Source organism: Mesoplodon densirostris, chromosome 18 (assembly GCF_025265405.1).
Source record: "Mesoplodon densirostris isolate mMesDen1 chromosome 18, mMesDen1 primary haplotype, whole genome shotgun sequence".
NCBI classification, from domain to species: domain Eukaryota; kingdom Metazoa; phylum Chordata; class Mammalia; order Artiodactyla; family Ziphiidae; genus Mesoplodon; species Mesoplodon densirostris.
The window spans coordinates 48,269,227-48,296,028 of NC_082678.1; the positions used below are offsets into that span (position 1 = coordinate 48,269,227).

Here is a 26,802-nt window from a genome sequence, read left to right on the forward strand (position 1 = left end):
GGTGGCGCAGTGGTTGAGTCCACCTGCCGATGCAGGGGACACGGGTTCGTGCCCCGGTCCGGGAAGATCCCACATGCCGCAGAGCCGCTGGGCCTGTGAGCCATGGCCGCTGAGCCTGCGCGTCCGGAGCCTGTGCTCCGCAACAGGAGAGGCCACAACAGTGAGAGGCCCGCCCGCATACCGCAAAAAAACAAAAACAAAAACAAAACAGTCTATCCAGCTCTTCGTTCTGATTGATGTAGCCCTGGGGCTGGACCTCAGGGCTCCTGACTCCAGGGGTCCCCCTGTTTCTCATGTTTCTGGATCATGCTTGTCTTCTAGGTGCCCACCTCTCCCCTTTGCCCTTAAGTCTTCACACACCCCTACCCCTGCCTCCCGTTAGCAGGGAGGGGTGAGTCCAGCAATGATTGAGAGGCGGGAAGGGGAAGGGGGGGTGCTCTCCCTCCTCTTGGCCCCAGTCAGGATATGGCCGCTCTGGGCCCAGCCCTGACCCGCTGGGTGGAAACAGGAAATATGTGAGACTTGGTGCGCGCTGGGTCTCTGTGCCTGGCTCCACAGCTGATAAGGGCCATTGTGTGGCTGCCGGGGATGATCCTGCCCTGGATAGATGTGCTTCCCAGAGGAAGGAAGGAAGGAAGCTTTGTTGGCCTTTCCTGGGCGGGGGAAGCTGAGGGGAGGGAAGGAAGGGTGCCCAGGGAAAGGTGCCTGCCCGAGGGGGCCGGCGGCGCAGGCCCACTGGACTCCACCCCTCCCCTGCCAGCATCTTCCTCTGGAAAGATCGCTTTCCCCATCCACTTCCCCCCTTCGCACTTCCTATAAGGAATGGCCGGAGACCCGAGGGCTCAGTCCCAGGCCAGGAAAGTGTCAGCTGTGATTTAGCAACAATAAAGATAGAAAAACAGGAACATTTGGGGGTGGGGAGCACCTGAGGGTGCTGCGGAAAAGTAAGGGGCAAACAAGATTAAGGCTCCCCAACGCCAAGCCACCCAGGAACCAACCTCAAGCATTTGAGGCTCCAGAGGAGGGTGGGACAGGGGCCTCCTCACAATGCCCTCCTGCCTCTCCAGCTAACCCCTCTGCCCAACATGGCCAGTCCCCAGCAGCCTGGCGCCTCAAACTCCAGGGGCTCACCTGCTGCTGTGGGAGGCGGACAAGCTGGGGGGGGGACTGTGCCTATCCATGGATCCTCTTGGCTTAGGGAGGATGTACATTCTGAATTGGGGAGTGGTCACTGTGCTCTCCAGCTGATACCAGCGAGAGGGCAGTGGGAGAGGCCTGGCCATGGAGCTGCTGGGGAGAAAGGCCTCCTACCCTTTGACCTGGAGCCCAGGGTCCCCCATGGGTGGCTGCATCAGCTCCTCTGGTTACCTGGGACAACAAGCATTTCCTCCGTCCCTCAGCCCCTCCTCTTCCTGCCCCAACCCTGCTGGGCCAAGAGGCCTCCCAATCAGACCTGGGCTGTTCCAGCTGTGTCCTGAGGCACTGGACCAGACACATCCCCCGGGGCTGGAGTTGAAGTTGAACCAAGCGGCCATCCCAGCGTGAGACTAGATTCCTGGTTCCAGGAGCAGCCAGAACCAGCGGGCGGGCAGGCAGACGGGCTTTTGCTCAGAGGCCCCAGTGCTCAGCACGCTGGCTATCCACAGACGGAATGGCCCTGCAAGTGGAGCTGATACCCACCGGGGAGATCATCCGTGTGGTTCATCCCCACAGGCCCTGCAAGCTTGTAAGCTGGGATGCTCTGGGCTGGGAGGAAGGGTGGCAGTGTCTCGCCAGGGCCCAGCAGCTTCCTCTCAGGCAAACCCCTTGGGAAAGAGGTGAGCAGTGGGGAAGCATTCTGATCCTTGGTGGGACAGGAACAGACTGGACAAGAAGGGGTAAATGGAAGGAACAGGGTAGGGTTTAAGCCCACCAGGAGCAGAGTGTTTCCAAGCGGGGATCTGGGTTTGAATCCCTTCTCCTCCAGCTCCCTGATCCTCAGTGGGCTGGCCTATGAACTGGGCTAACAACACCGAGGTGACAGGGCCGCTCTGAGATCTAAGGACCAGCGCATGCAAAGCTCCAGGTGCATATAGTACAGGCTCAGTTAATGCCGCTGCTTTCCCGTCTGGCCTGAAGAACAGACACTGGCCGGCTCAGAGCAGTAGCGTGGGTGGAGAAGGAGGGTGAATGGAGCGAGGCAGTCAGAAAAGGGGAAGAACTGACTTGGCCTGGCACGCAGGGCAGGGTCGGGTTTGCTCTGGTGATGCAAAGGCGCCCTAGGATGAGAAGGGAGAACCCCATAAGACACACGCCGCCCAGCACTACAGCGAGTGGGCCCGGTCGTCAGCCGGAGGAGGGTGCGTGTGAGCGTGTGTGTGAATGACTGTGACGCGCCTCGTCCCCGGGAGCTGGCTGCGGAGTATGCTGCACCAAGCCCCCGCGGACACGGACGCGGGCCGGGGCCGGGGCCGGCACCGGGGAGGCCGGGGCGGGGCCGGAGGGTGCGCGCGCGCGCCGGGGCTTGGGCCCTGCCCGGGATGACGACAGGGAGCGGCCCGGCCCCGGGCGGGCCCTGGGCGGGGAGAGCGTGCCTGGCCCGCCGACTCCGGAGCCGGCCACGCCGACTAGCCTGGCCCCCGCCCGCGCACCCGAGAAGCCAAGCCGGTGGGTACGCGGAACTCCGGGAGGGCCGCAGCTGCGTGGCCCCGGGGTTGGGGGGCTCCGCTGGCGGGCGGGATGGAGGAGAGGGTAAGCGGCCGGGCGGCGAGCCAGGCCCGGAGCTACGGTTGGGGAGGCGGGGGTCGCCGGCCCAGGGATCGCTGGGGCCGAGGGTGGGCTCGGCCCGGCCCGTGCGGGGTCCCAGGACCCGGTGGCCCCGGGACTCGGCCTGTTGGAGATTTAGATTTCTTGCGGGTAACGTGAGGGCGGCAAGGAGCGACTGGGGTCGCGTGACCCAGGCGCCCTGCGCGCCCTCTGGGGCCCTCCGGCTGCCGGCTCTGCCTCCGGATTCCGGAGAAGCCGCCCGGGCCCCGCCCCTTCCCGTCCCCCGCCCCCCGGCCCAGCCGCGCCAGTGGCCCCTGCGTGTGAGTGCGGCGGCTGGGGGGCTCCGAGATGAATGAGAGAATGAATGGCTGGCCCACGGCCTATTCAACGCCCGGCACGCTCCGGCCTTCTACTCACACTCCCGGGCTCTGTGATTCATTCATTCACACAGGCGTCCACGAGGGGTTATTGAGCTCCCACTGTGTGCCGGCCTGGAGCGGGAGCAGTCTCCTGGGAGAGACTGATAAGGAAACCTTCGATCAGAGCGGAATGCGATAAGGAGGGGGCTGTGTGTTGCGGGGCGTCAGGAAGGGGTTCTGGAGGAAGTGATACCTGAGCCGAATCTTCAAGGATGACTAAGAGTCAGTCAGGTGGGGAGGGGTTTGGGTGCGAGGGCCAAGGAAGCTGCAGGTGCAAAGGCTTGAAGCTTAGAGCCACGCGGCTGGGGGCAAAGGCGGAAGCAGCTCCTCCTGGCTGTGTGTGGTGGTGAGGGAGACATGGGGAGAGAAGGAACTGGAGACGGCTGCCCCTGTAGCCACACAGGAGCTCAGGAGCAGTGGGGTAAACTGAGGATACAGGGGGCTTCTGGAGTCCACATACAGGGGCCTGGCAAGAAGCAGTGAGTGTGCTTGGCATATGGACAGGTGCCCTATAAACCTTCACTCTATTAACATGAGATGTTAATTGATCGGATTTGCATTTGTAAATACCACAGGTGGCTGTGGGAAAATGGATTGGAGGGAGGAAGGCAGGGAGGCCAGTTTGGAGGCTGCTTGCTTGGTCCAGGATCAGAGCAGTGATGCAGGAGCCAAGGGGAGGTTTTAGCAGGTAGTGACTCCTTGGTGTGAGGAGTGGAGCGAGGAGGGCGGGCTTTTTTTTTTTTTGCGCGGTACGTGGGCCTCTCACTATTGTGGCCTCTCCCGTTGCGGAGCACAGGCTCCGGACGCGCAGGCTCAGCGGCCATGGCTCACGGGCCCAGCCGCTCTGCAGCATGTGGGATCTTCCCGGACCGGGGCACGAACCCATGTAACCTGCATCGGCAGGCGGACTCTCAACCACTGTGCCACCAGGGAAGCCCGGGCGGGCCTTTTGATGCCAGGCGGTGATGACTAGCTAGAGGTGTCTGCCTCCTCTCATCTTACAGGATACTGAACAAGGAGGATAGGTTAGTGGGCAAGGCACTTTGTTTACTTCTGCTGGACCCCCAGGCAGAGGTGTCTGGCAGGCAAAAGGCCCATGGTTCTGGAGCCAGAGTATACAGCCCTTGACTGGGGCCCAGTGAGATATCAGGTAGAACCCCTAAGTCCCCACCTTTTCTTTCCATTCCCCCTCACAACAGTTCCCTTCAGTCTGGAACGGTCCTTGGTGGGGCAGCCTGGGCCCAGACCTAAGATATGTTTGATAATAAAAAAGCTGAAGACCTGTTCTGTGCCCAGCATGCGCTGTGGGTGAGATAGGCTATGGTTCTTTCCACTACCCCAACAGGCCATGAGGCTGCCTCAGTGGAAATCAGTTTCTAGCAGCAATCTGGGGGTCCTCAGAACACCCTCTCCAGACTCGCATCGCCCCGAGCTGGGGGAACACCTGAGGCTGCCCACTGCCCTCCCCACTCCTCCAGAGGGCGGGCTTGGGGGCACCTGGCCCATACTAGGTAACTGGATGACCCAGGTCTGCTGGGCCTGTGCCACCTTTATGGGAAACACCTCCCCAGGTGGGAGGAGACTCAGAGGCATCCTTGGGAAATAAGTCCTGGGTCACTCAGGGGTCACAGCCGCACCCCAGCCTGCAGCCAGCCCTTAGGTCCAGGGCCATGCTGGGGGCACAGGTCATGGCCCCACTCCCTAGCTGCTATTCCTAAGGCCTACATGTCAATAGTCACACAACACCGCCAAGGGTGGGTACTGGGCACTGCGGTCATGGGTTCGCCAAGGAAGGTCACGGCCTGGCAGGTAGCATGTTAACCCTGACAGAGAAGCTGGGAAATCCTCCAGCCACTAGGCAGGCGTCTTTCCCTCAGGGCAGCCCTGCAGGAGTAGACAGTGGTAGACTTCCCGGTTCCAATCCTACCCCTCCTTTTACTAGTCCTGGGATCTTGAACACGTCATTCGCCTGCCCAGACTCAGTTTCCCCGTCTGTAGAATGGGGGTAATAATACAGACCTCATGGCTCTGCTGAGGGCATTGAAAGGAGTACAGTACCAGAAGACAGCGCTCCGAACGCAGGAAGCGCCCGGCGCTGCAGCCTTGGCCGCGGTGTCTCTTGCACGCTCTGTCCCCCGCCTCCCTACCCCCTCTCCCGGGCAGGCGCTTCCGTCCAGTGAGGCGAGGCGGCCAGTGGCGGTGGCCAGGGACTGTGGTCGGGGAGCAGGCCCTCTGGCCCGCCTGGCAGCGGAGACAACCCCTCCTTCCGCCGCCGGGCGGCGGCTGTAAGGGAGTCAGCGGGCATCCGGGGAATGCGGCGGCGGGGCGCGGGCGGGGGTGGCCGGCCGGACCCCTCCGCACGCGGATTCCCCTCATTCCTGCCGCTTGACGCGGCGGCGGCCGGAGCGGGCACTGCGGCCGCGAGGCCCCACCCCTCTGCCAGCTCCTCGCCTCGGGCCCGCGGGCGGCCGCCAGCCGAGCCAGCCTAGTCCTTGTACCGCCCCTGAGCCATGCTCCTGGTGGGGACCGGCTGGACCCCCTTCCTCCAGTCTTCCAAGGCCCTCCCCACTCCGGGTGAGCGGGACGCTGAGTCCCCTCGCGGAGGGGGCCTCCTCCCGCCCTCAGCCCGAAGCTGGTGGTATTTAAGACCCCCACCCCCTCCACTCCCACCCATCTCCCAGCTGCGCGCGGTGGCACCCAGTCCCCTCGCTCCCTCCAGAGGGCCCCATCTCCCAGCTGGCGCCCCCGCCGCGGGGTCCCCAGGGCCGCGGCTCCGGCCGGGCTGTTGTTCTCCAGGTAATGAGCCTTCCCCACGAGGCTATAGCCCGCACCTGCCGCAACCTCACTCCCTCCCCGGGGAGCCCAGGTCCGAGAGAGGGGCATGCTGAGGCTTTGGGTCCCAGCCCTGCCCTTTTGCCCCCTAGGTCAAGTCAGCATCCGGCGATTGCACCTCGGGTTCCTTATCTGTCAGGTGGGGCACAGGTAAAGTTCGAGAGCTCTTTGTTAACTGGCAGGCAGACACGCCTGAGGGGCTTTCCCCGCTATATAAGTGTGACCTGTCTGGCCCAGGACCTGGTTCTTAGTAAGTCTGCTCGAAGCGTGTGTGCAAAGAGTGTCTGGCCGAGAGAGGGAAGTGGTGTTTACTGAAGGCCTGGGAGGTGCCTTGGCGGCTTATCTTAGCCTTCTCAACAGCCCTTTGAGACAGGTATTAGCCTCATTTTAAGGCTGAAAGAGAGGCTCCCAGAAATTAACTGACCTGCTGGCAGTCATACAGCTTGTGAGAAGCAGCCCAGCGTTTTGGAAGAAGCACTAGCCATCACACCCCCACCAGCGCTGGGACCTGAGCTAGAGTTTGCCCCCCAGGCTGCTGCCCACCGAGAGTCCAGCGAGGGCGGGGCTGCTGGGGGCTGGTTTGGGTAGAGGGAGGATGTCTTGGGCAGAAAGTATGGAGGGATCCAGAGGGACAAGAGAGGGAGACTCTCTCCAGAGGAAGGAGAGAGGTGAAGAGCCCCTGGGCACGGGGGCCCTAGTCGGGATGTCCTCGATAGGGGAGAAAGGTATTTCCCCAAATGCTGGAAGTCGGACATGGATTCCCCAGATGGAAAGCTGAGCCCTCCATGGAGGCCGGGCACGCACCGCGCTCGGCAAAGGTGCTCTGGCTGTCTTCGTCCCTGGGGTACGCGCTCTGTGCTGACGCGGGAAACTAAAGAGATTTTCTAGAGACTTAAAGACACGGGATCCACCCTCCAGAGAGTGTACGGGGGCGGACAGTGTCCCGCACGGAGGCTCCGCCCGCCTGGGCGCGCCGGCCGTATTTGGACATTTCGTTCTATTTTTAACTTTCCCGGGACTCGAGGTTGGAGTGGGGGGGGAGGGAAATCCTGCTTCCTCCGGGACCCACGGGCCTCTGCCTAGTGAGCCCCGCGCCTGGCCTAGTGCGTAGTGTAGACACAAGCCCGGAAGTGAGTTCCGGGTCAGTGTAGACGCGGCGGCCGCGCGGGTTCCGGGCCCCACCCTGGAACCAACGAAGTCCCTCCTGGAAAACCTGACTCAGGCGGAGCCCCTGCCCGGTGGGGAGCTCCGCCCCGGCCCCGCCCCCACCCTTGTACCCACCCACGCCGCGAGATCCCCCTTAGTTCCTGCCCCACCCCTACCAGCTGGGGAGGGACCCCCGAGTCCAAGCACCGAAGGAGGCGGGGGCTCCCGGGGAGTCCCGCGCCTCCGAGGCTCACGGAGGGGGCGGAACGGGGGGCGGGTCGGCCCCTCCCTCGTGACGCCGCCGCCGCCGCCGAGCCCCGAGGCGAGAGCACGGGCAGCGGAGCGGGGCGCCAGGCCGACCGGGCAGGATGCGCTACCGAGCGTCGGTGAGCGGGGCTGGCGAGCAGGGCGGGGGTCCCGGGCGTCCCTCCCGGCCTCGCGGCGCCGCCTCGGCCCCGCCAGGAAGCGGGCGCGGCCCAGGAATTTCGGGTGGAAAAACGTCCCGGAAAGTTGCAGGGGGAGGAGGCCGAGGCAGGGAGGGCCGTGAGGCTCTCGGACCCGGGCCGGGCGAATAGCTCCCGGGGAGGACTGAGAGCGCCGAGACCCGTCACCCAGAGGGCAAGGGGGCTGGAGCTCGGGCCAGATTTGGCAGCAGCTTCGGGGCAGTATTGGAGGGGGGAGGGGGCAGTGAGGGACAGGCCTAGGAGAGCCAGGCCCCTGGCCAGACCCTGAGGGGTTCCTGGGCCAGAGATCTGGGTGGTCTGCGGTTGGAGGAGGCCTAGTGGCCTCTTGGAGATCTACACCCCCTCCCACCACGGCAGCCACCTTGCTCTTCTCTGACCCTTGACACTCTTGGTGTCAATTTCCTAGAGCCCTCAGACCCTTTTGAAGAGTGTGCTCTGGGGTGGGGGCCTTGTTGAACCTGTACTTCTCCCCACTCTCTGATGGGGTCCGGAGGGAGCTGGGTTTTCCGCGGTAAAATCCCCACTCCCTTGAGGCTTCTCGGGGCTCTCAGGGGAGGAGGGTGTCTGGGAACCTGGCAGCTGGAGGGGAGGGCGTGGTTCAGCTGTGGGAGGGAGGGCCCCCCTTCTGGGGTGGGTGTTGAGCCCAGCTGGGATGGGAGGTCCCCTGGGGGAATCCCTCTCCTGTGGCCTGGGGTGGCCTCTTGCTAGGTCCCTAGACACTCTCCCCCTGGCGACTTTGGGAGTGGGCGTGGGAGAGATGGCCCCACCCTGCCTGTAGAGCTCACTTTGAGCTATTTGTCCTACAAAGCACCTGTCACACATGGCCCAGAGCTAAGGGACTTGAGGTCACCTGGTCTATCTCAACTCCTCCTTCTTGAGAAGGACACAGCCCAGAGAGAGGAGGGGTTTTGTCCAAGGTCAACAGAGCATTCTTTCTCTTATTCTCATGACCCCCCCTTCCTCTGCGCAAAACCAGCGTCTCCCTGGACTCAGTGGCCTTGCCCCCGTGTCCTCTGGGTGCTCTGTGCTCCAGTGTCCTGTGTTCAGGTCCCATGTGGTCTTTGTTCTGGGACCCGCGTCCTCAGTGTTCCATTGCGCCAGCTTCCTGCCATCCAAGCCCACTGTACCCAGCCTGGTACACCCGTCTCCTGGGTGTTCCCTGTGTCGTGTGTCCAGGCCCCCCGTGTCCACATGCCCCTGGTTGTCCTTTCAGTCCCGCAGGCTGTGCTGGAGGAGAGAAGTGGCCTTCCCTTACCCCGCTGCCACTGACCCTCCCCCACGGCCCCTCCTTGCAGGCCCTGGGCAGTGACGGGGTGCGGGTGACCATGGAGAGTGCACTGACCGCCCGTGACCGGGTCGGGGTACAGGATTTCGTGCTGCTGGAGAACTTCACCAGCGAGGCAGCTTTCATCGAGAACCTGCGGCGACGCTTCCGGGAGAACCTCATCTACGTGAGGCCCGAGTGGGAAGATGCAGGGGGTGCTGGGGGCACAGATGCGGGCTGTGAGGGAAAGAGGCTCAGGGGCCTCTGGGAGAAACTTCTGACCCTCCTCCCCTGACCCCCAGACCTACATTGGCCCTGTGCTGGTCTCTGTCAACCCCTACCGGGACCTACAGATCTACAGCCGGCAGCACATGGAGCGTTACCGGGGCGTCAGCTTCTATGAGGTGCCACCCCACCTGTGAGTGACCCCCCCTCCTATGAGTGACCCCCTCATCTCCACCTGAGATGACTCCACCCGACCTCCCACTTGGAATGAATCACAATTCACATCTGTGAGGAATGCCCAGTGCCCACCCAAGGTGAATCTCTCTACTCCATCTGGGCAGGACCCCGCCAGCCTCCACCCCAACTCACACCCATGACTTATTCCCCCAGCTCTACCTGAACATAGCCCTCCAACCTCAGTGACCCTCTGACCCCCACCTCTGAGGGACCTCCCAGCCCTACCTATGAGTGACCTCAGCCTTCACCTGAATGACCTCCCATCCCCCCACCCATGAGTGATCCCCTCAATCCTCCGTCTGAATAGGACTCCCATCCTCAGCTGGGAAGTATCTCCCTTGACCCACACCTTGGAGAGTTCCCCCATCCTCAAGGGTACACCCCCTTGTGAACCCCACCAGACATGGGAGCGCCCACCCGCAGTCCTACCTGTGGGACTCCCACCCCCTGCAGCCACTTGACCCCTGGCCCCCTAAGCTCCTGACGGGCCTCTGCCCTAGGTTCGCGGTGGCTGACACTGCGTACCGGGCACTGCGCACGGAGCGCCGGGACCAGGCAGTGATGATCTCTGGGGAAAGCGGGGCAGGCAAGACAGAGGCCACCAAGCGGCTGCTGCAGTTCTATGCTGAGACCTGCCCAGCCCCCGAGCGGGGCGGTGCCGTGCGTGACCGGCTGCTGCAGAGCAACCCCGTGCTGGAGGTGAGGGGACAGCAGCATCTGGGGGGCGGGAGGGGCGGGAGGGGCAGAGAGAGACTGCCAGGCACGCCTCACACCCCTGTTCTCTCCTAGGCGTTCGGAAATGCCAAGACCCTCCGGAACGATAACTCCAGCAGGTTCGGGAAGTACATGGACGTGCAGTTTGACTTCAAGGTACCTGTGGGTCGGACAGGGCAGGGGGAGTGGGATTCCCATTCAGCAGGCGCCCACTGGCCAGGTCTTTGGCACCAGCAGATATTTATCGAGCACCTACTGTGTGCCAGGCGCTGTTCCAGGTGCTGGTGGTACCGCAGTGAAACAGAAATCCTGCCTCCAGGGAGATAGACGGTAAACAGAAAAATGTAATTTAGCTGACAAGTGTCACGGCAAAAAATAAAATGAGGCAAGGGGCGGGAGCAGTTGCTGTTTTAAATGAGGCAGATATAGTAGGCACTGAGAAGGTGGCATTTAGTAAAAGCTGATGGAGACAGAGGAATGAGCTGTGCAGATAGGAGAGTCCGGGCAGAGGGCACCACCATTGCAGAGGCTGTGATGGGGAAAGTGCTTGATGTGTTCATGAACAGCAAGGAGGCCAAAGTGGCTGGAGAAGAGAGCAAGGGACCAAGGAATAGAAGAGGAGGCTAGATGCTATGGGTCCTTTTGGGTCTTTGTAAGAACTTTTCTTAAAGCTCTGAGTGGAAGGGAGGCTAGAGAGTTGGGGTTTTTGTTTTTGTTTTGTTTTTGTTTTTTTTTTTGGCTATGCCCATGTGGCTTGTGGGATCTTAGTTCCCTGACCAGGGATCGAACCTGTGTCCCCTGCAGTGGAAGCACAGAGTCCTAACCACTGGACCGTCAGGGAGGTCCCGAAAGTTTGAAACAGAAGTGTGTTATGACCTCACTTTCCTCTTAAAATGATCACTCTGGCTGCTTTGTTGAGAATAAATGGTAGAGAGCCAGGCCGAGCAAGGAAACCAGTTAGGAAGCTGATGATTATTAAGTCTAGATGACAGATGATGGTGGCTGGGCCCAGTGTGGTGGCAGTGGTTGGATTCTGGAGGTTCTGAAGGTTAAGGCAGCAGGATTGGCTGTCCAATTGGATGTGAGGTGTGGGAGACAAAGAGGCTTCCAGGACTGCAGACTGCTTGACCTGAGCACCTAGAAAGTTGACCAAGATGGGAAGAGGGAGCTAGTTTGAGGAGGGGAGATGAGGAGTTCAGTTTCAGGCCTGTTGAGACTGAGAAGCCTGTCAGACATCCAAGTGGAGCCGCCAGGTAGATAGGGCTGAGCGTCCTCATTTCTCAGAGGAGGAAACAGGCCAGAGGGGGCGACTTGCCTGAGCCATTGTCAGAGCTGGAATTCGGAGGGCAGGGGAGGAAGGGGAAGGTGGGCTCTGTCCGCAGTCCCCCTGAGCAGTCGCTACATCCTGCCCTGCCCACAGGGCGCCCCTGTGGGTGGCCACATCCTCAGTTACCTCCTGGAGAAGTCCCGGGTGGTGCACCAGAATCATGGGGAGAGGAACTTCCACATCTTCTACCAGCTGCTGGAGGGGGGTGAGGAGGAGACACTGCGCAGGCTGGGCCTGGAACGGAACCCCCAGAGCTACCTGTACCTGGTGAAGGTGAGTAGGGGCCAGGCAGGGCGGGTGCCACCCAGGGAGCCCAGTGCCACGGCTAGAATCCAGCTCTGCCCATCCTCCAGGGCCAGTGCGCCAAAGTCTCCTCCATCAACGACAAGAATGATTGGAAGGTCGTCAGGAAGGCTCTGACGGTCATCGACTTCACCGAGGATGAGGTGGAGGTGAGGCCTCTGCTGGGACCCTCCCTTTTCTCCTGTCATACCCTGAAAATCTCTGTCTACCTTTACTACCTTTTCTACTCTAGCCGCCTTTTCCTCTCAAATTTCCTTTACCACCTCTCCTGCCTCCTTTTTAAAATTTATTTATTTTATCTTTGGCTGCGTTGGGTCTTCGTTGCTGCATGCAGGTACCATAGTCTCTGTTTATATGAAAATAAGAGGAGGCAGAAGCAGTTCCATTTCTGCCAGAGACAGTCTGTCTTTTGGTAATTTTTTGAAAACAATGGGTTCTTTTTTTTTAATTATTTTTTTTTATTTTTGGCTGCATTGGGTCTCTGTTGCTGCCCACAGGCTTTCTCTAGTTGCAGCGAGCGGGGGCCGCTCTTCGTTGCGGTGTGCAGGCTTCTCATTTCAGTGGCTTCTCTTGTTGTGGAGCACGGGCTCTAGGCGCGCAGGTTTCAGTAGTTGTGGCACATGGGCTCAGTAGTTGTGGCTCACAGCTCTAGAGTGCAGGCTCAGTAGTTGTGCTGCACGGGCTTAGTTGCTCCGCGGCATGTGGGATCTTCCTGAACCCGTGTCCCCTGCATTGGCAGGCGGATTCTTAACCACTGCGCCACCAGGGAAGCTCCTCCTGACCATCCACTGTGTGCCCCTGTGGGGCTCTCAGCCCCTCCTGTGACCCCCACCTACCCCTCCCTGTCCCCCCAGGACCTGCTGAGCATCGTGGCCAGTGTCCTGCATCTGGGCAACATCCACTTTGCTGCCGACGAAGAGAGCAACGCCCAGGTCACAACCGAGAACCAGCTCAAGTATCTGACCCGGGTGAGTGGGGCAAGCAGAGGGCGAGGGCAGGGCAGCTGGGGCGGGGGGAGTGCACCCTCACCAGGCCCACCCCTTCCCTTGGCAGCTCCTTGGTGTGGAAGGCTCAACGTTGCGGGAAGCCCTGACGCACAGGAAGATCATCGCCAAGGGCGAAGAGGTGAGGCCCAGCCTTTGCTTCAGGAGCTAGTGGGGGCGGGAGCAGGTATTGCACAGCAGCCCTCCTCCCATCATCCCCCTTCCTCTGATCTGCTCAGCTGGTCTTCTTAGCAATGCTGGAAGGACATAAGGCGGGTGGCTCAGGGAGGCTCAGGGAGCTGGCCAAGGTCACACAGCAAGAGGGTGAGGCTGGAAGGAAGGCTCACCTCCAGGAATGAGGCCTCTTTTTTTTTTTTTTTTTTTCTTCCAGGAATGAGGTCTCTTGTCTTATACCACCTTCCCTCTGGTGGGGCCACTGTATCCTCCCCTGGTGCCCCCCAACCCCAGACTCATTGGGGGCGGGGAGGGCAGAGTGGTCAGTTTCCTGAGTGCGAAGGGGCCCCGGGGTGGGAAGGGGCTGCATTCATTTCCCCATCTCACTCTCCACCCCCAGCTCCTGAGCCCGCTAAACCTAGAGCAGGCTGCATACGCGCGAGACGCCCTCGCCAAGGCCGTGTACAGTCGCACCTTTACCTGGCTGGTCGCGAAGATCAACAGGTCGCTGGCCTCCAAGGTGAGGGCCCGGCCCCTGCTGCTCCCAAGGTGGCAGGGAGGGCAGACCAGGGGGGTCCGGGGCTGGGCGCTGGCGAACGTTGGGACCCACGCTCTCGGTCCACTGGCCCTAGGATGCTGAGAGCCCCAGCTGGCGGAGCACCACGGTCCTCGGGCTCCTGGACATTTATGGCTTCGAAGTGTTTCAGAACAACAGGTCAGCGCCCCACTGTCCCCTTCCTGTCTCTCCTCCCGTCTCCCCTGTCCTGGTGCCTCTCCTCTTCCCCGGCCTCTCACATTCCTGCCAGTGTCTTCCCAGCCACCTGGGTCCTGCTCTGTGTTTCTTCCCTTAGAGCTGTGGGGCCTCCTCCCACCCCTCCCCCGCTCCTGGTCCCGTGTCCCCTGGAATTACGGAGGGCTCCTGTGTTTCCCTCATAGCTTTGAGCAGTTCTGCATCAATTACTGCAATGAGAAGCTGCAGCAGCTCTTCATTGAGCTCACCCTCAAGTCGGAGCAGGAGGAGTATGAGGCAGAGGGCATCGCGGTGAGTGCAAGCCTGCGGGCATCCCCACATGCCCTGGAAGCCCGGGCATTGGTCTCCCCAGGAGAGGTGCCAGGACCCCATAATGATGCCTTCCTCCCCTCTTGCCCCTCAGTGGGAGCCTGTCCAGTATTTCAACAACAAGATCATCTGTGACCTGGTGGAGGAGAAGTTCAAGGGCATCATCTCCATTTTGGTGAGCCGTCTGCTCCTCCAAGGCCCCGTGTTGGGGGCTGGGTGGGATGACATCACCCCTTTCCCCTTGTTCTCCGGGCCTGTCCGCAGAGAGCCAGAGTTGGAGCAGGGACAGGACAGGGCTGTCTGTGGAGGGTGAGGTGAGGTGCTGGCCAGGTCTGGGAGGCTCCCTGTGATGTGCCCCTTTCCTCTGTGTCTGCGCCTCCCATGGGGACCCCTGAGCCTCTGTGCTCTCCAGTCCCTCCCCCACACGTCCTTTGCCCTCTGCCACACCCCCTAGGATGAGGAGTGTCTGCGCCCCGGGGAGGCCACGGACCTGACCTTCCTGGAGAAGCTGGAGGACACCATCAAGCACCATCCACACTTCCTGACGTGAGTGGGCTTGTGGGGCTCCCCTGGGGCAGAGCCTGTGGAAGCCTGCAGCCCCCCCTAATCACTGAACACCAGTCACAAGGGGGTGACCAGAGGAGGCACTAAGTGAAGGACAGGCACACAGAGCCGCGGCTCGTACTGCGTCCACAGAGTCACAGGCAAGGAGCACAGCTTCCTCCTTATCCTTTTGAGAATGAAACTTCCTAAGATGTTCCTAGCTTCCTTATTTGGAAATTCCTTTATATTTAAGGAATCCCCTAAAGCGGGGTGAGGGGAGAAAAGAAACAAGCCTCTCTGTTCCAGCTCTGCCCTGTGTATTTTGAGTACATCACCTCCTCTAATCTGAAGCAACCCCTAGAGGAGGTTTTACTGAGGTTCAGAGAGGTGAAGCCGTCCCTGGTGGCGCATGGTTGAGAGTCCGCCTGCCGATGCAGGGGACACGGGTTCGTGCCCCGATCCGGGAAGATCCCACATGCCGCGGAGCAGCTGGGCCCATGAGCCATGGCCGCTGAGCCTGCGCGTCCGGAGCCTGTGCTCCACAACGGGAGAGGCCACAACAGTGAGAGGCCCGCGTACCACACACAAAAAAAAAACAACAAAAAAGTTGAAGCCGTTTGCCCGAGGTTAGCTCACATCTAGTTAAGTCCAGAGCTGGGACTCAGCCCCAGGGCTGCAGATTAGTTCCCCGACTAGGAATCAAAGCCGGGCCCCAGCAGTGAAAGTGCCAAGTCCTAACCACTGGACCGCCAGGGAAGTCCTGAGCAATTTTTGCTTAAGAGAATGTTTAAAAACCTTTCTCTGGAGCGAGCAAGCAAAGGAACCTGTTGGTTTTTTTTTGTTTTTTGTTTTTTTTTTTGCAGTATGCGGGCCTCTCACTGTTGTGGCCTCCCCCGTTGCGGAGCACAGGCTCCGGACGCGCAGGCTCCGGACGCGCAGGCTCAGCGGCCATGGCTCACGGGCCCAGCCGCTCCGCGGCATATGGGATCCTCCCAGACCGGGGCACGAACCCGTATCCCCTGCATCGGCAGGCGGACTCTCAACCACTTGCGCCACCAGGGAGGCCCCAGGAACCTGTTGTTTGTTCTCACTCCCCGCACCTGCTGTAGCAGGGGCCCCAATAAAGCCTTGCCTGAAGAAAAAAAAAGAAAACCTTTTTCTGGCTGTAAAAATAATGTCCCTTATCAGAGAAAAGTTGGAATGTGTGCAAAAGCCACTTGTAATCCTGTCACCTAGAGGTCACCACTGTTAATAATTCGAGACATTTTCTTCCTGCCTTTTTCTATACATTTTTTTTTTGGTAGTTGAGAACTTATTGTGTGTAAGGCTCAGGATGATGTTATATCCTGAGTATCTTCCTGTATCATCAAACAGAAAAATTTCCTCAAAACAATTCCTCCAGTGGCTCTAAAGCAGATACTCCACTGCTCTCACCCAGCCTCTGGGGGCCCCGTCCAGCCTCCAGGTTTCTGCTGGGAAAACAGGGCTGCCACGAATATCTATCTCTGTGCCTTAAATCTCTGCCTGGTCTCTCTGGTTAGTTGCTTGGAATTGTTCTTAAAAGTAGAAAACGGGCTAAAGGGTATAAACATGCTTAAGACATAAGTAGTCTCTTGGGGCAGATTCCAGTCTTAAAATGTAGTGGGCAGCACTCAGCCCTCTGAGCAGAGCCATGTAACAGCCAAAAGCAACGCCAAGTAACCCTCCACCCAGCATGCCCTGGCAGTGCGGAGGCCAAGGTCCCCGTCCTGGTGCTGTGTGACCCAGGACAAAGCCATCTACCTCTCTGAGCCTCTGTGGCAGCCTCTGTTCAGGGAGGTGGCCCCACCCTGCCAGCTTTTTACTGGATGCCTGGTTCCTCTCTTGAAGTCTCTTCAGCAGGCAGGGTGATGGTGCAGGCCAGCAGTCTGCAGCTTCCTCTCCCTGTCACCCCCAGGCACAAGCTGGCTGACCAGCGGACCAGGAAATCTCTGGGCCGCGGGGAGTTCCGCCTGCTGCACTATGCTGGGGAGGTGACCTACAACGTGACCGGTGAGGACCCTGGGGCTGGGTCCCCACAGTGGGCGGGGAGAGGGGCTCTCCCTCTCCTCACCTCTGCTCTCTCCTTCCAGGGTTTCTGGATAAAAACAATGACCTTCTTTTCCGGAACCTGAAGGAGGTGAGGAGGACCGGGGGGAGGGGTCGCGGTCTGGGCTCTGTACAACCTCTGCCCCAGGAATCTGACAGGCCTTGCCCTGTGCTCCCACCATGACGCCCTGCTCTGCCCTCACAGACCATGTGCAGCTCGGAAAATCCCATCATGAGCCAGTGCTTCGACCGGAGCGAGCTCAGTGACAAGAAGCGGCCAGAGACGGTGTGAAGGCGGTGGGACCCGAGGGGGTGTGTGTGTGCACGGGAGCGGGACCAGTGCCTGCATGAGCTGCGAGTTAGCAGTGGGTGTGTGAGTTCGTGTGTTCACTGGTGCCTGGCTGTGCGTCGGTGCGTGTCTGGGAGGCTGCCCGTGGGTGCATCTGTGCTTACTTCCATGTGTACCTGTGTGTGCACTGTCTCTAAGTGTGGACGCGTATGTGTACACCTGTGTCTGTGTGGGTGCTTGCGTGTGTTCACCCCCACAGCAGATATTTGTAGTGGACATTGCTGGGCACTTTGGATACAAAAATGAATAGGTGCTTTCCTAGAAATGTGCACAGGGTGCTATGGAAACTTAGGGAGCAGCAAATTGCCTGAGGGAGTCGAAGAGGGGAGGTGGTCAGGGAGGGCTTCCTGGAGGAGGAAGCATCTGAGATAACTTGGGAATGAGTAGGTGTTTATCAGATAGACAGAGGGCCCCACACAGGTATACAGTCCAAAAAAACCCCAGGAGGTGGACAGGAAAGTGACATTTCGAGGAGAGAGATGGGGAAAGGCAGATATGGCCAGTGGTGCCAGATGCAGGGAGAGCGCCAGTGAGCTGTGGTCAGAGGCGTGGCTGCTGGGCTTGGCAGAAGGAGTGCCAGGGCAGTCCCAAGAAGAGCAAGGTCATGGAGAGGTAGAAGCCACAGTGCTGCAGGCCAAGACATGCAGGCAGGGAGGCCATGGAGGCAGCATGTTGTCCAGAGTCTGACTCTCTGGGACCCTGCCCTCTGCTCCCCACCCCTGCCCTTTCCCTGAGCATTCTCCTCCATGGCCTCATATCCCCCTCCTTGACCCTCGTGAGAACACACCCACTCCGTCCAGGCCTCTCCAGCAAGCCATAGATTCCACTGATCTCCAAGTGGCCTGCAGGCACTCCAGACCCCAGTAGTCTATAAAGGGCCCTTGACTATCCAGTGTCCCAGGCCTGCTCCTTCTGTTTCCCTAACTCAGGGCAGGGACCACCCTCCACCCAGTCCTGAAGGACAGAAACCTGGGCATCATCCCTGATTCTTCAGCCTCCACCATTGCCCTCATCCTAACAACCGTTGGATCTTGCCCGTTTCTGCTGCCTGAATACCCTTGCCTCTCGGCCTCTCTGTAACCCTTACTCCAGTTTGGTCCTCTGAGCCAGCCACAGCCTCCTCTGTGGTCTCCTGGCTTCCCATCTGTCCTTACCAACCATCCTCCACCTGTCTGCTGTAGAGCTATTCCAAAAGGCAGATCTTTTCCTGTCACTCCCTCCCTCCAAATTCCTCTTTGGCTCCCTATTTCCCTCAGGATAGAATTTAATCTCCCTAATGTGGCTCTCGAGTCCTACTGTGATACCGCCTCTCTAACACTATCTTTTTTACTCCCTCTCTGGATCCTTGCACTGCTTGTAGTTCCCTGTGCACACCAAGCCTTTGCTCACTCGGTTGCTCTGCCTGAATGCCGTCCCCTCCTGCCTGCCTTCTGGCTGTCTCCTACTTCTTTAATTCTCAGCTGAAGGGTTATTTTCAGAAGACCCTTCCTGATGCCCCCTACCCCACAGACTGAAATAGTTGCCCCTTCTTGATGCTTCCAGAACCCCCAGGCATACACCCCTGGCATTAATGGGACCGCAATGGATAGCAAATCTTTGCTGAGGCATCCGCTTCTCCCACAGGCCTGAAGTCCTTGAAGGTCCTGCAGTGCAGTGTACAGGGATAAGGGTTGAACGCATAGGAGTAGGACACATCGTTTAGGAATGCGGCCCTGAAATTCTAAAAAGAGAAAGAGTGGCTGCCGAAGGAAGGCATAGGATTGAGGTTGCCAGGAGACCTGAACAGGATTTTTAAGACGGGAATGAGGTTCTTCAACTGAGGTCTTTAGCTCGGCCAGAGCGATGCAGGTGATGTAGTCTGGCCCCTTCCTCTGTTGTGAGGGAGGGGTGATGGGAGAAGGGGATCTGGAGATTTTGTTGACCTTCATGGGTTTATAGTCTCTGTCTCTAAACAAAGTATGGAAATAGTAGAGCTTTCATTTTGCTTTCGTTTTTGTTTTGTTTTCTCCCCACTAAATAGAAATGAGGGTTCTTAGCCTGTTTCTGGCAATCTGTTAATTTATTAGGATAGTTGTCTTTCATTTGCTTTCCAATAGGCAGAGTAAATTTAGTTGAAGAGCACATCTGTATGCTACAACTTGATTACATCTTTTTTTCTGGCTTTTTTGCATTTTTTCTTTTACCAAGTTTCAGTTCCTGCATGTAGAATTAAATAAGAAACAAAACTTGTAAAGTTGTAACATTTCACATGGAAATGCTGCCCAGTCTTCACGAGCTTCAGAATTCTGACCTTTGCCGATGCTGGAGTAAAGTGTTGTAATTAAAAAAAAAAAAAAAAAAAAAGTAAGGGCCCACGCAGGGCAGGGGTAGTTGTGGGAACTGGTTCTGTTTTGCCCCAGGGAGGGGTCTCTGGGGGTGTTCAGGGCTCTGCCACAGGGGGCGGCATCATCTGCAGGGGTTAGCGGCCTCAGCCCAGCTCCAACCAACCTTCCGTTCATCTTGGCTGAGCAGGTGGCCACCCAGTTCAAGATGAGCCTCCTGCAGCTGGTGGAGATCCTGAAGTCTAAGGAGCCTGCCTACGTCCGCTGCATCAAGCCCAATGACGCCAAGCAGCCCGGTAAGCCCTCTGCCCCCTGGACCAGTGCAGGCTGTGCCTCCCCTGCAGAGGCAACGGCCATCTGGCGGCAAAAGCCCTCTGACCACCCGGTTATCCCTCCCCCAGGCCGCTTTGACGAGGTGCTGATCCGGCACCAGGTGAAGTACCTGGGGCTGATGGAGAACCTGCGCGTGCGCAGAGCCGGCTTTGCCTATCGCCGCAAATACGAGGCTTTCCTGCAGAGGTGGGGGCGGGGCCTGGCTCAGCGCCAGGGGAAAAGGGTGGGAGGGTTGTCGGCGCCTCCTAGATCCCGGGAGGGAGGACAGCTGAGCGATTCTCAGCTCAGGGACGGAGCTCTGAGCTGCTGTGGGATCCACACCAGGGGCCCCTCCATGCTGCAGGCCTAATGTGAAGCTTGGTAGGGCAAAGATCAGCCCTCCCCACCCCCGCAGGCCTTGCCCTCACAGAGCAGCTGCTTAGCGGTCCATGAAGCGTGCATCCACATGCCTATCTATCACCAGCGGAGATAGTAAAAGCCTGTGAAAAGGACAGAGTTTCCAATCAGCTCAGAAAGGATAGAGCAGCTTTGGGGTTACCCTGAGTTAGGGACCTGGGGAGTCAATCAGGTGTGAATTCTGTCTCTACCACTTTCTCGCCCCATGACTTTCAGCAGATGAGAAACGTCAGTTTCCTCATCTTTAAAGTGGGGATAGTAACAGAGCGACCTCTCAGGCTTTCTGTGAGCTGTGAGTCAGTGGGAGCACCCAGCAGATGCCTAGGAAAGCTGGTTTGGGCCCCCAGAGAAGGATGCTGGCAGGGGTGGGGGCTGAGTGCATTTCTGCCCCTCCTGTCCCCAGGTACAAGTCACTGTGCCCAGAGACATGGCCCATATGGGCAGGACGGCCCCAGGATGGGGTGGCTGTGTTGGTCAGACACCTCGGCTACAAGCCGGAAGAGTACAAGATGGGCAGGTGAGTGGCTCCCACGCCTGGTGTTTGGGGGGCATGGGGGTGGCAACCAGGGGCTGATCAGTGCTGCCTTTACAGGACCAAGATCTTCATCCGCTTCCCCAAGACCCTGTTTGCCACAGAGGATGCCTTGGAGGTCCGGCGGCAGAGCCTGGGTGAGAGAGGGACCCCACCCTTCCTATCCCAGTGGAGTCCATTCTGGGGAGCAGGAAAGAAATCACTGTATTTGGGCTCCTTCTCCAGGAAGTCCGCCACGCCCACATTCAGCTGCCCTCCTCGTCACCAGCCCCAGCACCCCCACTCCTGCCCTTGGCTACACACTCAGCACGTTCTCACTTCTTACGTTGCTTTGCTCGCTCCCTTGCTCTTTGATTTACTCTCCCTTCACTTAATGCTCATTCAGCCACTCCCCTCACTCATGCCACTCAGTGAGCTCTGACAGTGCCCGGCCCCCAGCCGGGTCCCTTGCGCTCTGGCCAAGTGACTTTCTTTCCCAACTACAGCCACGAAGATCCAGGCCACCTGGAGGGGCTTTCACTGGCGGCAGAAATTCCTCCGGGTGAAGCGATCAGGTTTGGGGGCCCAGGGGTCTTCAGGAGGGCAGGGGCTAGGGTAAGGGCGGGGAGGAGATAGAGGTCAGCCGTCTGTGTTCTCCGCAGCCATCTGCATCCAGTCGTGGTGGCGAGGGACCCTGGGCCGGAGGAAGGCAGCCAAGAGGAAGTGGGCAGCACAGACCATCCGGCGGTGAGCACTGGACACCATGAGGGCAGGGTGCAGAGTGTGTGTGTGCGGGGGTCCGTTACCAGGCTTCTCACCCCCACCCACAGGCTCATCCGCGGCTTCATTCTGCGCCACGCACCCCGTTGCCCTGAGAATGCCTTCTTCCTGGATCACGTGCGCACCTCTTTTTTGCTCAACCTGCGGCGGCAGCTGCCCCGGAATATCCTGGACACTTCCTGGCCCACGCCGCCACCTGCCCTGCGTGAGGTCTGTGGACCCTCCCTGCTGACTTGGGAACCACCAGCACGCTCAGCAGAGAGACCTAATAACCGTGTGACCAGAGAAGCCATCAGAGAAGGGAAGGGAACGGGAGCTGGGCTGCAGAGAATGAGTTCTTTTTTTTTTATAAATTTATTCATTTTATTTATTTATTTTTGGCTGCGTTGGGTCCTCGTTGCTGTGCGTGGGCTTTCTCTAGTTGCAGTGAGTGGGGGTTATTCTTCGTTGCGGTGCATGGGCTTCTCATTGTGGTGGCTTCTCTTGCTGCAGACCATGGGCTCTAGCCGCGCGGGCTTCAGTAGTTGTGGCATGCGGGCTCAGTAGTTGTGGCTCACGGGCTCCAGAGCGCAGGCTCAGTAGTCGTGGCGCACGGGCTTAGTTGCTTCACGGCGTGTGGGATCTTCCCGGACCAGGGCTCGAACCTGCGTCCCCTGCATTGGCAGGCGTATTCTTAACCGCTGCGCCACTTGGGAAGTCCCAAGAATGAGTTCTTTGCAAAGAAACAACTCAGGAATGGAAGAGTGGCCCAGGTTGAGGTGGTGTCACTTAGGCCAAGGCCTGATGGTAGGCACATGCCTGTTGTCTTCAGAGGGAAGGGAGCCAGGCTGCCTGGGTGCCCTGACCTTGCTCGCGCCCACAGGCCTCGGAACTGCTGCGGGAGCTGTGCCGGAAGAACATGGTGTGGAAGTACTGCCGGAGCATCAGCCCTGAGTGGAAGCAGCAGGTATGGGGCTGGGAGGCAGACACTGGGGGACTAGCCAGGGGGCCACTAGAAGAGTGCTGGCCTGGAGGACCTTCACCCCAATTTACCACGTGCCCTCAAATGGATCCCAGCCCGTTTGGCCTCATGTATGAAGCCGAGGCTGGAGTTGATTTTGCACTGCAAATAGGGTTTATCTTCTAGACCAGCTCCACTGGCCTGGTAGAGGCTGCCCAGAGCCCTGTGTTGAAAAGGCTGCAACTTGAGTCTGATAGAATAGTTCCAGAGAGACATTGGTGGCTGACGTGCCTGTATTTGCCAACTCAGTATAGGATGATGCTAAAGGACCCACACAGCAGAGTTAACCTGCAGTAGTGGTTTTTAAAAAAAAAATTTTTATTTTTTTATTTTTTTGGCCGCACCATGTGGCACGCAGGATCTTAGTTCCCCAACCAAGGATCGAACCTGTGCCCCCTGCAGTGGAAGCACAGAGTCTTAACCACTGCACTGCCAGGGAAATCCCAACCTGTAGTAGTTTTTTGAATATTAGCAACCAGCCAGATCCCAGGCCAGAGCTTTATCTCAGGGGCTCCAAGGCCTGCTATGATGGGGAATTATCCCCAAAGTGGGGCCTAAACCCTGACAGTACTGTCTGTCATGACCCTTCTGAGGAGCCCTGTGCCTTGGTCAGTGGGGATGGGGGTAAGGGAGAGAAGGGGCTAAAGGGGAGTGTTGGTGGCAGGGCTTAGCCTCTGGTGCTGGGGCCAGAGAGAGGGTGAGGGAGACTGTCTCAGTTCCTGAGGCTGGGCCTGTCCCTGCTGTGATGGTCGCCATCCCTCTGACAGCCCCCCTCCCTGCCCTTGTCTCCTCAGCTGCAGCAGAAAGCCGTGGCTAGTGAGATCTTCAAGGGCAAGAAGGACAATTACCCCCAGAGTGTCCCCAGGCTCTTCATCAGCACACGGCTTGGTGAGCCCCTGACTTTGCAGTGCGTAAGCCCTCCATCACCATCCTAGTCCCCTCCCTTCTCCTCTCACCTCCCCCTCCCCCATCTGGGTTGCAGGTGCAGATGAGATCAGCCCCAAAGTGCTGCAGGCCCTGGGCTCTGAGCCCATCCAGGTGAGACCCTGCCTCCCGGCCACCCTCAATCCCAAATAGTTCTGCTGCCCGAGGACTGGGTGGGGGAGTCAGGGCCTGGGCAGAGGGTGAGGAGGCCCCTCAGCCACCCTCTGTCCCCAGTACGCAGTGCCCGTCGTGAAATATGACCGCAAGGGCTACAAGCCCCGCTCCCGGCAGCTGCTGCTGACGCCCAACGCCGTGGTCATCGTGGAGGATGCCAAAGTCAAGCAGAGGATCGAGTACGCCAACCTGACCGGTGAGCCGGAGTCCAGGGCTGGGTGGGTGGGTGGGGCCCTGCTCTGACCCTTGACCCCTGACCTCTGCCCTTCCCCCTCAGGAATCTCCGTCAGCAGCCTGAGCGACAGCCTCTTTGTGCTCCACGTGCAGCGTGAGGACAATAAGCAGAAGGTGCCCCTCGGGGGACTGGGAGGCAGGGAGGGGGTGGCTTCTCTAGCTCTGGGCAGGGCCTGACCCCTGACCCCATCTGGGCCCCCAGGGGGACGTGGTGCTGCAGAGTGACCATGTGATTGAGACACTGACCAAGACGGCCCTCAGTGCCGACCGTGTGAACAACATCAACATCAACCAGGGCAGGTGAGGCGGGGAGGGGCGGGGAGGGGGCTGTGCGTGCAGGGGGCGGGGCAGGCCTCACGCACCACCTTCCCTCCAGCATCACGTTCGCAGGGGGTCCCGGCAGGGATGGCATCATCGACTTCACGACCGGCTCGGAGCTACTCATCACCAAGGCCAAGAATGGGCACCTGGCTGTGGTGAGTGGGGCCTGGCAGCAACACCCTGCCTCCCGCTGAGGGCCCTGGGGCCAGGGCAGAGCCTCTGGTGGCCAAGCCTTCCAACCTCAGCAGTGCTGGGCAGAGCCTGGGCACCTCGCCGTGGGTCCTTTAAGCTCCCACAGTGCAGAGGGTCATAAAGAGGGCAGCACGGCAGGGGGGTGGTGATCAAGGGGGTGAGGGTGTGCTGGGGGGGAGGGGAGGCCCGCTCTGGCCAGGGCAGTGGCTCCCGTGGGAATAGGGTTGGAGTCTCCAGTGCCAAGGCCTCTAGACCACTCCCGCAGCTTGCCCCGGTGCGCTGTGACGTATCTGAGCCATGAAGACAAGTGCTCGAAGCACCTCTGCTTCCTGCTCACCACCTGGGCTTCTCCCCCGTCCCACAGGTGGCCCCACGGCTGAACTCTCGGTGATGAAGGCGCCCACTGGACCCCCCTCCCGCCTCCCAGTGCTTTGCTCTTCCCCTTCTCCCCTTCCCAGTTACCAAAGACTCGAGCTTCCAGACAGGGACCCAGGGACACCTTGAAGCCCACCAACAAACTCCTGCCTGCCGCTCGCCCCTCTCTTGAGGGAGCAGCAGGGACCAGGGAGCTGCCCCAGGAGTGGGCCAGGCCGGGCCACAGCAATAGGAAAGCCGGGGCCAGAGGCAGCCACGCCAGCCCCACTGCCGATGCCAAATATTTGAGAGAAGGGAACTTTTGCTGAGGTTTTCTCTGAGATTTTTTGATGCTTTATAGGAAACTATTTTTTAAAAAAGCCATCTTCCCATCCCCAAGACACACTGGATGTGTTTTCCCTGACTCCAGCAGGGCAGGGAATGGAGCTGAGAGGGTGGGCGGTCAGGGCCTTGGTGCCCTCTTCCCTGCCCAGGCCACCCTCTCCTCCTCATTTCCTTGGCACCTTGTCTGTCTGCCTGCCCACCTGTAGCCCACTCCAACATCCCCCTGGGGGCTGAGACCACCCTTGCCTGCCCCCTCCTTCCTGCCTTAAAACTGCCCTTCTAATATCATCCCAGCCTGAGGGCATCCTGGAGTAGGGACAGGACCCCTAGGGCATAGAATTTGGAGGACTCTAGGGCATAGAGTTTGGACGACTCTGAGAGATCACCTAGTCTAGTCTCCTGGTGTGACGAGCAAGAGACAGAGGCCCAGAGAGGGGAAGGGACTTGCCCAAGGTCATCCAGCAGGTTGGGGCAAAACCAGACTGCAGCCCTGTCCTCAGCACACCTCACTGTCTCTCCCAGGGACGGGGGCCCCGTGAAACAGGCTCATGCCTTAAGGGTGCCTGTGGCTTCCTGACCAGCAACCACCTTTGGGGGCCACCAGGTGGGAGGAGCACTCCTGCCTGAGTCCATGCCTTAGGATAACAAACACCCTGCCCATATACTTTGGCCCCAATTCAAGGACATAGGGCCTTTACTGGCCCCTGACCCCCCTCCCTATCCTGGGAGCCTGGGGAAGGGGCCAGCCTTGGGAGGAGCTGCAGGGGCATCACCTCTTTCTGCTGCTTCTCCCCCCCCACCTCCCCAGAGGGTCTGGGGGACTGCCCAGCTGCCTCTGCCCTCCTGGGGGGGTCTCAGCCCACTGCTGACACTTCTGCAATCCAGAGAAACACTAAATAAAGCAATACGTGTTTGCCAACTTTGGGCTCCTTGTGAATGTTAGAAAAGGGAGGACTTCCCTGCTGGCGCAGTGGTTAAGAATCCGCCTGCCAGTGCAGGGGACACGGGTTCGATCCCTGGTCTGGGAAGATACCACATGCCGCAGAGCAACTAAGCCCATGAGCCACAACTACTGAGCCCTCGTGCCTAGAGCCCGTGCTCCGCAACAAGAGAAGCCACTGCAATGAGAAGCCCGCGCACCGCAACGAAGAGTAGCCACTGCTCGCTGCAACTAGAGAAAGCCCGCATGCAGCAAACAAAGACCCAACACGGCCAAAAATTTAAAAATCAATTTAAAAAAAACAGGGAGAGGACCCCTAGAAGGCAACCAGGGGTATTGTATTATAATTTTTGCCTTATGCCCAGAAGGAAGGAGGCTGGGCTCCCTCCCTGGGGGAAAGAGTAGGAGTGACCAGTAGCTGCAACATGGCCTCCCTCTTTCATTGACTGTCCATGGAAAGAAAGGCCACTCAGCCTGGCCCAGGGTTGTGGCGGAGGGCGGATCGTCACACAGTCCCTGCCGTGTGGTCCTCAGCCTGGCAGGCAGGCCTAGTGAATGGAAACAGCCCAGTGTGGTAAGTACAGGCATCGAGGGCACAGTGACAAGAGATTGACTCAGGTGGGGATGAGGGTTGCTGACACTTCAGAGAAGATAACATTTGAAGTGGGTCTCAAAGGGTAATCTCCGAACTCCACTGCAAGTGACAAACCCAATTCAAACTGGCTTAAACAGAAAAGGACATTTATTAGCATTAGCAGCTTAACAGTTCCAGGGTAGGGCTCCTTCCAGGCCCTCACTATCAGGAATGTGTCTGGAACCATCTCTTGGCTCAGCCTTCCTGGGTGGTGGCTTCATTGTCAGGCAGGTTCTCCACTCATGTGATGGCAGCTCCAGGCTTGCATTTGGTAATTCAGCATCGGAAGCAGAAGAAGAAAGTGCCTCTTTCCCAGTGATTCTAAAGTCTCAGCTGATTCCCAGTGGGGCAGCTTTAATGAGGTGCTCTTCCCTGAGCCGGTCCGTGTAGTGAGGGAGAAGAGCTCGTTCTGATATGTGCCTGCTGGGCCTGGGTCATATGCCTGCACCCCTCAGGCAGAAGCATGGACCACCCACTGACTGCGAGGACCA

General features: G+C 59.1%; 1 protein-coding gene across 4 annotated transcripts; it reads left to right on the top strand.

Annotated features, from left to right (window-relative positions):
* Window positions 1-1,481: 1,481 nt before the first annotated feature.
* On the top strand, window positions 1,482-25,656 carry MYO1C (myosin IC). 4 transcript variants are annotated; one of them, XM_060081769.1, is made up of 32 exons: window positions 1,482-1,726; window positions 8,902-9,057; window positions 9,173-9,288; window positions 9,833-10,031; window positions 10,122-10,202; window positions 11,467-11,646; window positions 11,727-11,825; window positions 12,531-12,644; window positions 12,730-12,801; window positions 13,234-13,353; window positions 13,466-13,548; window positions 13,770-13,875; window positions 13,988-14,068; window positions 14,348-14,439; window positions 16,373-16,467; window positions 16,548-16,594; window positions 16,709-16,789; window positions 19,364-19,469; window positions 19,575-19,692; window positions 20,306-20,419; window positions 20,495-20,571; window positions 20,920-20,988; window positions 21,076-21,160; window positions 21,244-21,403; window positions 22,056-22,139; window positions 22,988-23,081; window positions 23,176-23,231; window positions 23,352-23,487; window positions 23,569-23,639; window positions 23,728-23,825; window positions 23,902-24,001; window positions 24,403-25,656. In XM_060081769.1, the coding sequence occupies exons 1-32, from the start codon at window positions 1,652-1,654 to the stop codon at window positions 24,427-24,429; spliced, it is 3,192 nt and encodes a 1,063-aa protein (XP_059937752.1). In that variant the 5' UTR covers window positions 1,482-1,651; the 3' UTR covers window positions 24,430-25,656. The 4 variants fall into 4 exon arrangements, with proteins under 4 accessions (XP_059937752.1, XP_059937756.1, XP_059937755.1 ...); XM_060081773.1 differs by lacking the exon at window positions 1,482-1,726 and adding an exon at window positions 2,256-2,339; XM_060081772.1 differs by lacking the exon at window positions 1,482-1,726 and adding an exon at window positions 2,526-2,646.
* Window positions 25,657-26,802: the final 1,146 nt, after the last annotated feature.